The sequence below is a fragment of the Bradysia coprophila genome, unplaced genomic scaffold (assembly GCF_014529535.1).
Source record: "Bradysia coprophila strain Holo2 unplaced genomic scaffold, BU_Bcop_v1 contig_232, whole genome shotgun sequence".
NCBI lineage: Eukaryota > Metazoa > Arthropoda > Insecta > Diptera > Sciaridae > Bradysia > Bradysia coprophila.
The window spans coordinates 5,178,284-5,194,344 of NW_023503493.1; the positions used below are offsets into that span (position 1 = coordinate 5,178,284).

General features: G+C 35.9%; 1 protein-coding gene across 1 annotated transcript; it reads left to right on the forward strand.

Moving 5' to 3' along the window:
• The first annotated feature begins 404 nt into the window (after nt 1–404).
• Nucleotides 405–13,798, forward strand: LOC119076099 (homeobox protein vnd). Its single transcript, XM_037182755.1, has 3 exons — nt 405–636; nt 7,258–7,550; nt 12,685–13,798. Exons 1-3 carry the CDS (start codon nt 533–535, stop codon nt 13,386–13,388), a joined length of 1,101 nt encoding a protein of 366 aa, XP_037038650.1. The 5' UTR covers nt 405–532; the 3' UTR covers nt 13,389–13,798.
• Nucleotides 13,799–16,061: the final 2,263 nt, after the last annotated feature.

Consider the following 16,061-nt stretch of genomic DNA (forward strand, 5'->3'; position numbering starts at 1 on the left):
GTAACATCGGTATGATTGTGCAACATAAAATGATTTTGATTGGTCGATCGCTAAGGGTTGCAACTCTTGAAAACATAAGTATTTTCAACCACTTATCATTAGTGTTTGGCACTTTAGTCGACAGTCAAGAATTTACAATCCTCAGCATAACTGGTTGCTTTTGGAGAACTCTTCGTGTTTTCCTCTTTAATAGTTTTGAGTGGTCGGTGTTGTTCAGTAGATGCATTTAAACGGTTCTTAGAAGAAGTGCTTTTTTTTGTTGTGCTTGATATGATTGGCAATGTAATCATGAGGACAGTTCTACAGTGATTTGGTTCGACACGGTCAATTCGAAATGGAAATTTTTGTTTGAAAAGATTTTGTGCGATTTTTATCCAGTTTTTTTTTCGATCGCTGAAACATTGCCTTGAACATTTTTTTCGACAATTCACCGGTAAATAAAACCAAAGTAATCGTGGCTGACATAAAAAAGCGACGGTGCACACCGTCACCATCACCGAAACGTGTAACACCTCCACAAATCGGAAATATAATGGCACCATCTGGACCATTTTTAACGTGGTCGCCAATACTGTTGCCGCCGTGGGGCTTGTATCCGGGACTTTATCCGGCTGCACTGCGATCAGCATTACCAGGGTCAGTTTATTTATGATTAAATGTTTTCAAGTTTTTGTGAACAAGGACAGTAAATGTGTTCAGTGAATCTATTACTTCGTTTGTTGAATGCATCGATTAGTGTCGGTTTGAACATACATTTTCCTATATGATAGAAACGTAGCTACAGTTCATCGGTCTTTGTGCATTTAATTGTCTAAAACAGTCGTTTATAAAAGGTCGCTTAACGATATCCTTAATTTATGAAACTTTTCTTGTTAGCTAATTCCAAATCATATTTTTGTCGACTTAACTACTTTACGATGGTCGTAAAATTGCATACATTCCGAACCTTTCACTTCACATAGAAAACTGTACGTGCGGGCCCGGGCTAAATTTATTTTGGAAATATTACCGCTCAAGTTCTTTGTAGTGTGGGAACAGTACAGGAGCAGTATATGTTCGCAAGCAATGGGTCTGTGTAAACTTGGAATGTCTCGAAATTATAACTTTTAGTCGAATTCTCTTAACAAATTTTACAAACGAAGAATAGTCCGAGTCAGGACATCCGCCCAAAATTTTCACGAACTCAACTCTGACGTCTGTAAATTCAATGAAACTCAGCAAAATTCAAGAAAAAATTTTCAGAAAGTTTTAGAGAAGATTCAAAGTAGAAAGACAATTTGGTTGGGATAACGTTGTATAAGAGAGTTTTTTACCAGGTCTTGTACGTAGATAGCATGCCAAAGATCATTATTTTCCCCGAAAAAAATCTTTTGTTTCAATTAACTTTCTAAATTTTCTATTACACTAAATGAACCTGCATGTATTCTCTACTATCAACTGCTAATCAAACATCAATAAATTCCTCCGAAAAAAATCATTTTCTTTATCTAGTTCACGTTCTAAAGGATCTCTCCTCTTACCTGTAGTGGTTGCGGCACCTTTTGATTCATAAGTCAAACAACTGAACGTTGTTGAAACAATAAATTGCTGAAGTTCAAGTTCTATTCATTTTTCTACTAAAAGCAATTTTACGACAAGCACGAAGAGCGTAAAAACATGAAGTACCAGAAGATGTGTGTGCACATCTGGTGAATTTTAAATTCCTATCGGTATGTGTTTTAAATCTGTGCCATCACAATAGTTGTTCGCACTTCATAAAACACTTAAATTTAATGCCAAGCACTAAGGTCTCAGTCACGTTTTGCTTGGAACAATCCTAATAAAATGGAACTATATTGTAAAAATTTCATTCTTTTTGTTCATTCTTCGTTTCGAAAAACACTTGCCTCAGCACAAAATTTATTATGCTGGGGAAAGGTCCTGAATAAATTATCCTGCCTTCGAGATGAGAATGACTGAATGTGAATAACGAACACCTTGATGTTTCACATAAAATGCATACATTTTGTGTTATTTTTCGGTTAAAAAGTGCAACGAAAAAAACGAACAAAATTTTCGCTTGTGCTGAGATGGTGCAAGATTTCAAATGTTTTGAAAACTCAATATGCATAATCGGTTTAAACAGGGACATAATGCGTGAAAAGTAGATAAATGTGTTCGTTGACAATAACAAATATAAGTCTGTCTGCATATTGTTTGATGTTCAGGATGTTTGCGATGTGACTTAACAGTCGACGCGTTAAACATCTTGAAAGGATTTGATTTTTTGCATGGAAATCCAATCAATTTTTCGCACAATTCTTTGCTCCTTTCTTTTCCTATTTTGACTATCCTTCACAGTTGTACTATACTGTCGGATCTACTACTTCATTTGATCAACCTACTTTCAAGAGAGTAAATCCAAAATCTTTTACTTCATTTGTTTTGAACATGCGTCCTGTTATACAAAGAGCAGTGTACCAATAATTTTCAAAATTTTGTCGATTGTAGGTGTCAATTACGTAAATAAATCTCGAAAATTGTAATATTTTGACCTTTTTTCATTTCCAAAACGACACCCACAGAGAACTTTCACTCATTGTTTCCAGGTGTCAAACTCATACAAATCGTAAACCGTTTGGGACAACATGTTTTAGCTTATGGGAAATTCCGAGACTGGTCATTTTTCTGAGAAAAAAAATTATTCAAATTTTGTCGAAAGGTTTTCGTTGATTTAATATCCTTTGTTGGAGTTAAATTAATTTTATTGAGAGATAAAGTGATCAACGATAATTTTACCATCTCCACATTTGGTTTGCATTTATTCATTAACGGTCACTTGTAGATTAAGCGTTTACTAACTACCCCATGCGAAAGTTGACCATTATACATCAGTTTGTCCCCTGTGAAAATGATCCATTACATATGCACTATTTTCGTGTATTTTTTGAGCAACTAGCTTCGGGATCTGTTAGTTTCGACAAATGTAGTTGTATACCTCATCTAATGAATTAGTATTGGCACGAGTAACCCTCAGCAACACAACACTTTAACAATAAGTTACTTTTGTAGCATCCACTGTAAGCTGCTATTCTTAGTTATTTGATGTGATATGTACATAGTGACATAAGACTCCATTGAGTCCTGACATCCGAATGTTTATTACGTTTCCCAATCAGTTAAAAATTGGGCGAAACGTATATCTTAAAACTCGTCAGTTTATGTTACGTTGAAAATTCTACTACTGAAAAAAACTGTCTTCGCGGAACTGAAATTTTACTCTATGTTGATAATAAAGTAAAGAACAAGTTCCACACCAGTTCGAAGATCGATGTCACTTCACTTAATCTATCAACAAATTGAACAAATTTAAAATCTTGTACTTCATTTCTTGTAAGATCAATACAGATAACGTCTATCGGTAATTCTTGTTAATTCTCGATTGTAAATGTCATTTAGTCAGCTGGGCGAATTTCTATTGTTACTGTCGACAACAGATGACATAGTTCACTTGATCTTGATCTTAGCGTTAGTGTAACATTGAATAAGTACGTCTGTGCAGTTCGTTAAGCCCTCGACGAATTCAGTTCGCCCTTGGTGTTAATTAACAACGTTTTTCGCCGTTTTGAGGTCTAGAGAAAGCTCAGCACAAAAATAGAATCAAACTTCTAGGTTAAAATCGTAGTCGATGCAATTTCGGGTCTAATTTGAATCTATAACCGTTCGGACAAGCAACCAGGCTTGTTTCCTGAGGTCTGCAATTTTCAATATTTTACGTGTTTCCTTTCAGAATCTTTTGTGTCGTTGCATTTTCTTTGTAATCGCGGCAGAGTAAAACCAGGCTGGAGCCATTCATTTTTCGAATGTCAAATAAGGGACCTAGTGCACTGAATGAAAATGAGTTCAAAACACAGACATAAATTGAATTAAATGTTATTTCGCAAAAGTTAAGGCTACTCGATCATTCAGGTCCCTAGTCAAATCAAGTGCTCCTGCCTGGTATTACTCTGTCGTGTTTGTAGTTAATTAGACCGACAACCAACTCTTTTTCTTGAAAAATTTAACATTAAGAGTGATATCGCCAAATCTTCAGGTGATTTTTTTAACTTTGGAAACAAGCGGTCTCCGATTTTAATGAGTGATAGCTCGTTGGATTCGTCTTTCAATTCTAGGAAACACGTGTCTTTCACTTTTTCTCAAAAAATTGTTTTCTTTGAAAAGCGCTTAAAAGTGAAGACATGTCAGAGGGTACCGAAAACAGTTTTTCGGCAATAACTCAAGAAAAAATTATTTTAAATTGTTGTAATGTTGTACGATTGTCGGCCTTGAAAAGACCTACAGGTGGAGTATACGCACCGCTTGGTGCTAGTTGATCCACTAGAGTTATGACTAGAAATATAGTGAATGTTCGGAGAGTCCGCCTTTTCTGCAGCTTCGATGTACCACGGAGCTGAGTATGGGGTGTTGTAGCTGGCCTCACCCACTATCGTTGCACATATAAATGAATCCAGTACTTTTGAGCTGCAAGCCTACAGAAGTCTTGAAAAAAAAGTTGGTGCCAAAATGTAGATTCTTTTCCTTCTGTCTGAGGGCCCAACTGCCAGAACAGCGTCTGGAACGGTTGGTCATAACTCTAGTGGATCAACTAGCACCAAGCGGTGCGTATACTCTACCTGTAGGTCTTTTCAAGGCCGACAATCGTACAACATTACAACCATTTAAAATAATTTTTTCTTGAGTGATTGCCGAAAAACTGTTTTCGGTACCCTCTGGCATGTCTTCACTTTTGAGCGCTTTTCACAGAAAACAAATTTTTTTAAGAAAAAGTGAAAGATACTTGTTTCTTAGAATTGAAAGACGAATCCAACGAGCTATCACTCATTAAAATCGGAGACCGCTTGTTTCCCAATCACCTGAAGATTTGGCGATATCACTCTTAATATCGTACTCAAGGGGTATGAGTCTTTCACCAAAGAGACGATCGAGTGAAAAACGACTCCAATTTCAAATTGATTTTCAATCAAAACCCATTGAAATGAAGACATCATCCAAAAAATACAACGAAATGAATTGATACAGCAATCGTTACCACACGGACACATTCTAGCTCCATTTCAGCTTAAATCATGCGGAAATGAAATGTGAAAATTGGGTTTGGCAAATCGGATGTTCGAATCGGAAATACCCGTTGCGTGATTAGAGTTTGATTTTATCATAAGCACACACCGAACGAGCCGCACAAACACATACACTTAATTCTATTTTTCTAAAAAGGCATCAAGCCAACATAGCAGAATGAAAAAAGGAAGAAAGAATGAAATTGAACAGCACATTATATCCACCTAATGGTGTGCCTTTTCAAAGCGCATATTCACACTAAAATATTGCCCATACTTTGTATAGTGTTTTCAGGGATGTGCAGTATATTGTATAACCGAGTGTATATTTATTGAACGTGGGTGATTTACCATTAGTTAGAGAGCGAAATACCAAACAAGGGTTGATGCTTTCAACCAATTAGTGGTTTTGTTGTTTTATATACATTTAGAACATACGCTTGCCATTTAGTGAGTCAGCTTAATTGCGTGGGATAGCAAACTATAGTTTAAAATCCGTTGATTCACTTTCGAGATTTTTTTTTTATTATTTTTTGTTATAAAGCCATTGACCAGGGTTTCTAATAACTGAGAATGGCTGAAGTGATTCTCAACCTTTAAATACTTTTTATAGAAATTTAAAAAAATTGTCACATTTCATCACGCTGGTGGTGACAATAACCAGTAATCCATTCGGACAATAGTTGCCTTTTGTTCATCAAAATTTTTAATAGTTTAAGTTCACCGATCATGACATCGTATTTCAGTGGCTTTTCAATAATTTACATTTAAGCACCCAACTGTAGCCGTAACGATGTCACATTTGATACATAAATCCGGCGTTAAACTCGTCACAATAGGAGAATTCAATAGAACAAACATTAATTTCCATTTCAAATGTTAATCGGATAATATCACGATTTGGGGTTTGACACATTTTTGAGAAGGACAACTTAACAGACGGTCTACGGAAATTTATTCGGAATGACATTCCGAATCGGAAAGGAATTTCCATTATTGCAGAGACATTTGTTGAGCATATTATGGAGAAATGTCAATTTTGTTTTGATTATTTTATTACCTGCCCCATGCGAAAGTTGACCATTACCTAGCAGTTTGCCTCCTGCGAAAATGATCCATTACATGACGACGTAGAATATTTTCGTTTCATTTTACGTTAATTCTGGCTCCTTAGTAATAATCAACTTTCATATGGGGCTAGACGCTAGAGGACATTGGATGTTGGTACGTTATTCGTTAATTCGGAAACAATTTTGTGACACTCGCAACCTCACTAGTGTGTTTGTGAGCAATTTGCTTTGGTAACTGTTTTTTGACAAGTGTACGCCGTCACCTTCGGCTCGGATAAACAAAATCTACACTTGTCAAAAAATCAGTTACCCAACCTTGTTACTCAAAAAACACAGAAGACAGTTTGCTGTTATCTCAAAACTGTTACCTCATGTAATGAACTACTTTCGCAGCATCCAATGTGATTTACTATTCATTATGTATGGAAATGAGGTTTTTGGTAGTCGGGGGTGCTTAAACTCTGAAGTGAAGCAGAAAAGAAAAAATTAAAAAACTGAGAAAATTTAGAACGCCAAAACTGTTGATACAACAACAACATAAGCACAGTGTGTAAGTCGAGACTTTACATTAAATTATTGAATTTCACGTTTTTAGTTCAAAATTCAACTGCAACAACATTTATTTGAATCGGTTCATTTGATTGGAAATAGATCTCTTCCAAGTGCAGGTGCAAAGTGCAGTTTACTGTCAAACGTCATACACAGAGCCATAACGTCAACGCTTTTCCATACATTTTGTCAACGAAATTGTTTGGTTATGTTGTCTGTGGATGACGATTGACATTTCCATGTTGCACTTGGAAGAGACCTATAGACTGTTATGATCAGATTGAGACAACCGAAGACTAGTTATTCTAACTTGCCTTGGGGTACAGGTCAAAATATCTCATCATAACACTCTATTAGGATTTAGTACCGCTAACGTCTCTCTGTAAGTCCCGGTTTTAAATTTCATACAGTCAGCTGGGCGAAGGCCTGCGATGGAGTTGTGTTGTCTTTTCGAATTTTCTATTTAAAAGTGAAAAAAAAACAAATCCAACAGGATCCGCCGAACGGTAAATTTAATTTCGATTTTTCCATTTCAATTCCAGAATATTGGACAGTATGAAAATGCCCGGCCAGCGAAGCGGTTTCCACATATGTGATATATTGGATTTGAATAATTCGGATCCGAAAGTGGGCGATGTGCATCAGCCAACAACAAATAGTCAAACAACACAGAGCCCGGTGTCGGCCCATTTCAATCGACACGGACTCATTGGATCCGGATCATATCAATTACCGCCGAGTATAAATAGTGCAATGTTTTCGGATCCGGCAAGCCATTATCATACAATGTTTCCGGCTGCGGCAAAAGCGTGGTTCCAAGATAACGAAAATTACGGTTAGTGTCATTTAACACAGATTGTGTTGTTGATTTGTTTTATAATGTGGCATTTGATCGTATTCAAATTCTCTAAAAATGTATTTATTTGTCGGAACCTAGCATCGACAGTTGCTGTTCCCTATTTAGAAACGTCGAGTTTCATTTTTTCAGATCATCGGGGTTCTGTTTCTTTTTTCAAAATCTTTTACTTCATTTGTTTAGTCGTTCATTTTCGTCGTTGCTGTTGTCAACAGATGATTAGAAGGGATTCTTTTGAAAAACAGCCTACCGAAATCGGACGCATTTTCTATTGGAATTTTTTATATGTGCCTAGAAAGGACTTCGACCCTAGTGGCCAAAACCACTTTCAAAAAAATTCTTCGAAGTTTGTGTGGCTGGTCAAAGGTGAGCAAAAACCGAAAAATTGCAATTTTCTTACAAAAATTGCTCCAGTTACACGAGCCGTACAGGGTCGTGTGGGGTGTCATTAGAAAGGTAATCACATGTACTATTGAGCCGAATAGGGTCTTGTTGGGTTTAAAATTCATCCACACTGAAATATGTGCAGATAAAGTTTTTAACCGAAGACGTACACTGTTCTTACTGAAATTTCTCGAGGTACACAAAATGTACATGGTCGTGTGGGGTATCATTTGAAAGGTAATTTTATGATCTTTTGAGCCAAATAGAGTTTTATGTGGTTTGGATACATATGCGATGAAAAAGAAGTTGAAATGTTTAAGTGTCCATATTTCATTATAGATGCATCCAAACCACATTAGTCTCTATTTGGCTCAAAAGCACATAAAATTACCTTTCAAATGATACCCCACACGACCATGTACATTTTGTGTACCTCGAGAAATTTCAGTAAGAACAGTGTACGTCTTCGGTTAAAAACTTTATCTGCACATATTTCAGTGTGGATGAATTTTAAACCCAACAAGACCCTATTCGACTCAATAGTACATGTGATTACCTTTCTAATGACACCCCACACGACCCTGTACGGCTTGTGTAACTGGAGCAATTTTTGTAAGAAAATTGCAACTTTTCGGTTTTTGCTCACCTTTGACCAGCCACACAAACTTCGAAGAATTTTTTTGAAAGTGGTTTTGGCTTCTAGGGTCGAAGTCCTTTCTAGGCACATATAAAAAATTCCAATAGAAAATGCGTCCGATTTCGGTAGGCTGTTTTTCAAAAGAATCCCTCTAGCCATTTCTGAAGGGTCTGAACGATGACTGTCAGTTTAACTTGCTTACAATAGTCACAAACATTGCTAAAATCTCGAGTGGTTGTTTTCTTCAGTGAAATTAGCATCCCTCTTTTTATATGAACGTTTCAGCCGTCTATGGGCGAATTAGTAACTCCTAATGAAACTTCATGAGTTCAGACTATTCACCATTCACAACTTTTAATTCCATTGGACACAATGGAGCATCACTGGAAAAAACTCCTCCAACGACCAGATTAACCGGAAGGAAGCTCTTCAAGTTTCTCTTCCTTTTCTTCTAAAATTAATCTTTATAAATGAGATGGAATCTCGTTCATTACAATTTAAAAAAAAAAGTCTTTTTGGTGGTCCACACCCCATGGCTATAATGACAAAAAGTCATGCAGTCATAAATCAGTGTTTAAAGTACCTTATTATTCAACAGTCCAGCTTGTACTATACTTCCGGCCAGTATATATGATTAGGTAAATGCATTTAAAGGTACAAAATATCACTCGCTCTCGGCTCCTACAAACATAACGTGAATGCAAGTCAAACAACAATAGGAGTGGAAAAAATAATAATAATATTCTCATCCTCAAGACAACAATAGCCCTAAAAATAACCGTATAATAGATGTCCGATGTGTACCAAAATAAAAATGATTTTTCGTTTCGTTTTTGTGATATTTTTGAAAAATTACCCAAAGTATCAAAGATCAAAAAATTACATGTAAAATTGGTCGGTCTATTCACAACCAATAAATGAAATGATGTTCAATGGGACAAGAATGAAAAAAAAAAATCACGCCCGTGCTCCGCCCTTTTGTCCTACATGCACATCGGTTTTATTGTGATCATGTTTTGAATGCAACTCTCACACAATAAAACGATAAACAGAATAAAACTTAAATATACGACGAGCATGTATGTTCCATAAGGGAATCCCATCCTTTTATTCCCATTATGCCAGTATATTCAACGATATAACACATTTTCCTCTCATTTGGAAGAATTTTTTTTTTTTCGTTTTCAATTGAGCTCCAGTATGAATGAATAAAGCTGCTTAAATACATCTCGATTGATTGTATATCAATTTAGGGGTTGCATCATTCAAGTTAATGTCGGTTAGTATACATCGGTGGATTGATTGTTTGAATTGCATTGAGAGAGAGAGGCAAGCAAATTTGTTTCGATACATTGCTGAATTGAATGTAGGCACGACATACTTTTTGCGCTAAGATTTTTTTTTTCCGTGACACAATCCGTAACTGTTTTTTGTTCTCGTCATACCAGTTAAAAAAACGTATTTACAGTAGGTTCTGGTGTGGCATATAATGTATGGAAAGCAACCCTTAGATATATATAAAATGGATATATGTAGCGTGTACATGCCATCAGCAACAAATACAAAAACCATCGTATCATCGACCGAATATTATAGGGAAATTGTGAAATTATTACTGGAAGAAGTAAATACATTTTGGGCAGATGTGCGTGTAATATTGTTATTGTTTGGTTTATTACCTTTAAAACGATTCATTTAAAAATCATTTGCTTTTGTACTACTCACACAGTATGTGTGTGTATGGGGAAGACATCTGCCTGCGTGATCTATTCGAATCATTTGAATGCATTTTTCGCCTGGAGGTTTTGTTACTCACTTCGCGTGTTTTGGTCTATAAAATTTACGATTGTTAATTACTGCCGTGGATACTAAACCCTTGATGATGACCTAGTTGTTTTTCTTTTGACTCATCTGGTTAATTTTTTAACCCTTGGTGTCACTTTCCTCGTAAATTTGTGACTCAAGATCGCTTTCACTGCATTGAACATTAACAAGCGAGGTTCCGACGTTTATAACGATGACTATCATCTGTTATCGACAAACGAAACTTCATGAATAAGAAGCAAGCTCTAACTAATGCGATCTTGTACAGCAAAAATCATGTTCAAAACAATTGAAGTAAAAGATTTGAAATCAATCTCTACAAAATACTTCGGTCAAATGAAGTAGTAGAAATCTGTGATATAAGTTACACAGAATTCCTAAATAGTTCCCTGTCGCGTATCTGCCGAAGCAAGATCCAAAGGGATCGCTGTCGTATTTTGGTAATCAATTTTCAATTCAGTTGATATGACGTCATACTATGTCTAGTTTCTACTGTTTGACAACGTATGACGTCATTGATGAGTTCTTTTTAATTGATTTTTAAAATAACGATAGGGAAACTACCTAAGGAAAACGGCGGCCAGGACTTTGACTTTCCCTGATTTTCTCAGTTTTTTTTTGACTCCGGTAACTTTTTGAATAGATCCTAGATTTTCCGGATATTGCAGAATCTTTGTGGTTTCGTGATATTTTCTTGACTCTCCGTTACTTTTTGTGATTTTTTTGACTGTCTTTCTGTGTCTTTCTCTGGTACTTTCCTGGATTTTCCGTGACTTTTTAGGACGTTTTGTGACTTTTTAGGACGTTTTAGGACGAATTTTCTGAATTTCTGACAATTTTTTTTTTACTTTTTTCGGATCCACTTCCCGGAGCTGTTTCCCCATCGAAAAATGTCTCCATTGGAAAACAATCAAAATAAGTTCGATTCTTGTTGTTTAGAGGCAACAAACAATTGAAATAAGAAAGGTTCGTGCAATGTTGATCAGTTCATGCATTTTGAAGGAACGTGACATAACAAATGACATTGTACCTGATTCCTCTCCGTCTAATTCTTTACATTTCTTCTTATCATTCTTCTCAATTTTATTAAGTTCGAGCAATTATGGTTCTTTACTCTTTGCAAATTCAAAGTTCCAAGACCTTTTCTAACAATGTGAGAGCTTTCTGATGTAAATAATTTTCCGTTTCATATTTTTCTGATTCGAAACCATTTTTATTGGACATTGGGTATTCCCGATGATTGTCCATTATACAGCTGTACCTACAACACTAGGGCGTATCGAATTTTTAGAATTTTAAGGGCCGCGATAGCCTGTGTGCGGAAAACGTAGATCATTGAAAACTTAGTCCAGGCATATGGTTGATGGATCCGAAGGTGCCCGGGAAGAAGTCCCCCCGGACGACTTTAACTTTCAAATGGTCATAACTCGGAAAGTTGAGAGTATTTCTGAAAACAATGTTCTAGCAGGATGTAGAGCGTTAAAAACTCTACAAAACTGCCAAAGAAACCGATGGTCCAAAAGGTGTGTCTGTCGAGGTTTTCTAACATCGAAAGTTCGACATTTTCGTTTTTGTTAGAAAACCTCGACAGACACACCTTTTGGACCATCGGTTTCTTTGGCAGTTTTGTAGAGTTTTTAACGCTCTACATCCTGCTAGAACATTGTTTTCAAAAATACTCTTACTTTCCGAGTTATGACCATTTGAAAGTTAAAGTCGTCCGGTGGGACTTCTTCCCGGGCACCTTCGGATCCATCAACCATATGCCGGGACTTAGTTTTCAATGATCTACGTTTTCCGCACACAGGCTATCGCGACCCTTAAAATTCTCAAAATTCGATACGCCCTACTAAAACACAACTGTAAAAAAAGCTCCACATACGGTGTATGCAACTTAACAAATAAAATTATTGCTTTGCTAATAAATGATTCCCGATTCGATTTAATCATATTTTAAAAACAAATAAATTAAATGAGAGACACATAAAACTATTAAATTTTTATTTGCACAACCTTCGGTTCGATAAGGAAAATAAACAGAAATCGGTTTCGCCGTAGAAGATAATTGAAAAAAAAAGTAATTTTGTTTGCTTACACATTGCTGCTGGGTATTTCAGATAGATAAAAACGCCATTACGTTGAGTGAATGACCAAATAAATCATTTTTGAGTTGAATTTGCGATTTTTATTAATTTTATTTCAATCGAAAGAAGAAACAAAGAAATTAGTTCCGATGATGCTGACGATAAACTTTTTATTGTTTTACAGTTAACAGCCTACAACAAGCTAGTCCAGACAGTACATCTCCCGTAACATCGGAACTATCGTACACGCCGATCGGCAATTGTCCCACCTCACCGAGCATAGCTGATTCATGTAAACTACAAAATGGCGATGAAACATCGCCAAATTTCCAACATTCTCAAAGTACCAACAATAACAATAGCAATACTGAAGAAGACATTATGGACGACGAAGACGGCATCGACGAACCGGACGACGAAACAATCGGTGACGATATGATCGGTCAACAGCAGTCCGGTGCCCCGCACAAGAAACGAAAACGACGTGTCCTATTTTCCAAAGCCCAAACGTACGAACTGGAAAGACGATTTCGCCAGCAACGATACCTTTCCGCACCGGAACGCGAACATCTGGCCAGTTTGATTCGTCTGACGCCGACCCAGGTGAAAATCTGGTTCCAGAACCATCGCTACAAAACGAAGCGAGCCCAAACGGAGAAGGGTTCGTACGATCATCAGTCGCATTCGAGCGGACCGATACCGAGTCCGCGACGGGTTGCCGTGCCGGTGTTGGTGCGAGATGGTAAACCGTGCATGAACGGTGGCAAACAGGATGGTATGCCGTCGGCGAATAATGTTTCACATATGGTCCTACCGAATCCATATCAGCATCCATCGTTAATATCGTCACATCATCACGGTCAGACGGGCGGGAGATGTTGGTGGTAGGGACAGTGGTGGTAAAATTGTGTGTATTAAAGAGCAATGATGTAAATAGAAAAAAGTCATGAAATTAAATAATTTATCAAATTAACTAAAAATTCCAAAAATAAAATGGAGAAGAGGTGAAGAGGAAGAGGATAAATGTAGACACCCATGAACATAAACTATAATTAATATCGTGGATATAGATTAAAGTTAGTTAAACACACAAAAATAAAAACAAATTTTATCCTTTTCGGTTTCTGTACATATTAGATGTAGAACGGGTAAGGACATGAAATTGTACTTAAATCATTCCATATTGAATTTCGTTTCAATCGCGTCTCATACCATTGGTGGAGCGCGTAGACATTAATTTTCTATTTTCATTTGAATTATATTTTGTAAATAAATTGTTTCCTTTCTACCAGACACTATACCATTACTATGCAAAAATTTTATGAATATTTATTTTTAATTAAAAGACAAACAAAATGAAAAATTAGCAAAAATAGACGGAAGAATGATGGAGAAGAAAGAAAATTATTTAAATAAATTATATGTGACCGAGTTGAAATTTTTAATGCCATTTTATTTGCTACACAACATACAAGACAAGATACATCATCGTGTCGATGATGATAGTCGAGCTGGACAATCAAGGCATTGTAGTGCAGGGCTTATAATTGGGAACTGCATTTACTTAGATTACTGAAAATTTACCGAAAACTTACCGAAATTTCTTGTAAATTTAGGAAAAATTTACCGAAAACTTACCGAAATTTACCGGAAATTTACCGAAAACTTGCCGAAATTTCTTGTAAATTTAGGAAAAATTTACCGAAAACTTACCGAAATTTCTTGTAAATTTAGCAAAAATTTACCGAAAACTTACCGAAATTTACCGGAAATTTACCGAAAACTTGCCGAAATTTCTTGTAAATTTAGGAAAAATTTACCGAAAACTTACCGAAATTTACTGAAAACTTGCCGAAATTTCTTGTAAATTTAGGAAAAATTTACCGAAAACTTACCGAAATTTCTTGTAAATTTAGCAAAAATTTACCGAAAACTTACCGAAATTTACCGAAAACTTGCCGAAATTTCTTGTAAATTTAGGAAAAATTTACCGAAAACTTACCGAAATTTCTTGTAAATTTAGCAAAAATTTACCGAAAACTTACCGAAATTTACCGGAAATTTACCGAAATTTTAGTAAATTCTATGGTAAATTTCTGTAATTTTTAGTAAGTAAAATGCTCGATAATAGACCTTGATAAGGTAAGTCAATCCATATTCATTGTTCGCATTTTTACCGACACTTCATTACTCACGCTCGGTGATAAAGAGCGGTTTTATCCATCCAATAAAATACGATTTAACTGAAATAGTTAAGATATTTCACGCTACTAATTTATTAGTCATTTGGTCCGTTTTATTTACAATGTGAAATAAATAAATAATTTCTCCATAAAAATCGAGCCGTTTATCACCGCCGGACCACTTGAAATTTCGATAAAAAGGCGAACAATGAAAATTCCTTATTCTTGCCTTATTCATCGCTATACACTCGCGTAAAAGTTAAAATACTGACATACTTTCTAATTTGGTTGAAGAATTGTTGTGGTTTCAAATTGTTTACACAAAAAATTTCGTTTAACAAATGTAAATCTAGATTTTCATTTTCTCATTTTTTGTTCGGTACGCCCTCGTACACGAAAGCATATAGAATGTAAACTTTTATTTGTTAAATGCAATTTATTTAGATTTTTTTTAACCACAGCAATCCCCAGATCAGAAAATATGTCCGTATCCACTTGCATCGTGAGAAATTAAGTGATTCAATTTGAGTCGCAACAATGTACTTGGATTCTGATGGAAATGAATAAAAGGCGCAGTGAATCAATTTTGAGGTAAATTTGATAGGAAGTTAAACGAAATGGCTAACCACATTGCTCAGCCTATATCTCAGTGTTCCCCTACTTTACTTTACAACATTACAAAACTTGACGTACTTTTTTTTTGGAAGAAATTGACGAAGGCAAGGTCAGATGTTTGATTCTTCTAACAAAAATATTGAAATTATTATGGAAAGGAAGTGAAAACAGTCACATTCTGTGCAATGTGATTAACATGTGGATTAGAACTATTAGCTTTAACGGGTTTAACAAATGAAAAGCTAGATCTTCCATTTCTGCATTTTCGTTGGAGACGAGTCCAAAATCAAGTCTTTTAACTGCAATGTGTAATCCAACACGGTGCGGTTGAATTAATTTTAACTGAGCATTTCGATGCACTTTTGATATTTTTCGATATTATTAGTCAGCTCGGAGCCCTGAACAAGGTTCCACAAAAATTTTTGATTTTCATCCGTATTTTCGGTGACAGTGGTGCATCGTCCATCCTGTCTACAGAGAGAGTGGAGGAAAACTGGTTGTGGTTTCAATCGATAGTGCCTGAAATTCTAATAACAATTGTACAAAAATGTGGTACCCTAAGTGCAAGTGAAGCCGACAGAGACATGCTAAAGTTGAAAAAACGTGATTTTCAAACAGTCATAGAGGCGTGGATACATGAGGGATGAAGCTAATAAATAGTTCTAGCAGTAGAGCAACATTTCCTCTACCAATGACCAAAAAATTATTTTTGGAGACCAACTACATAAAGGCCGACGGTAGCTCAAAGTGTTTCCCTCATATT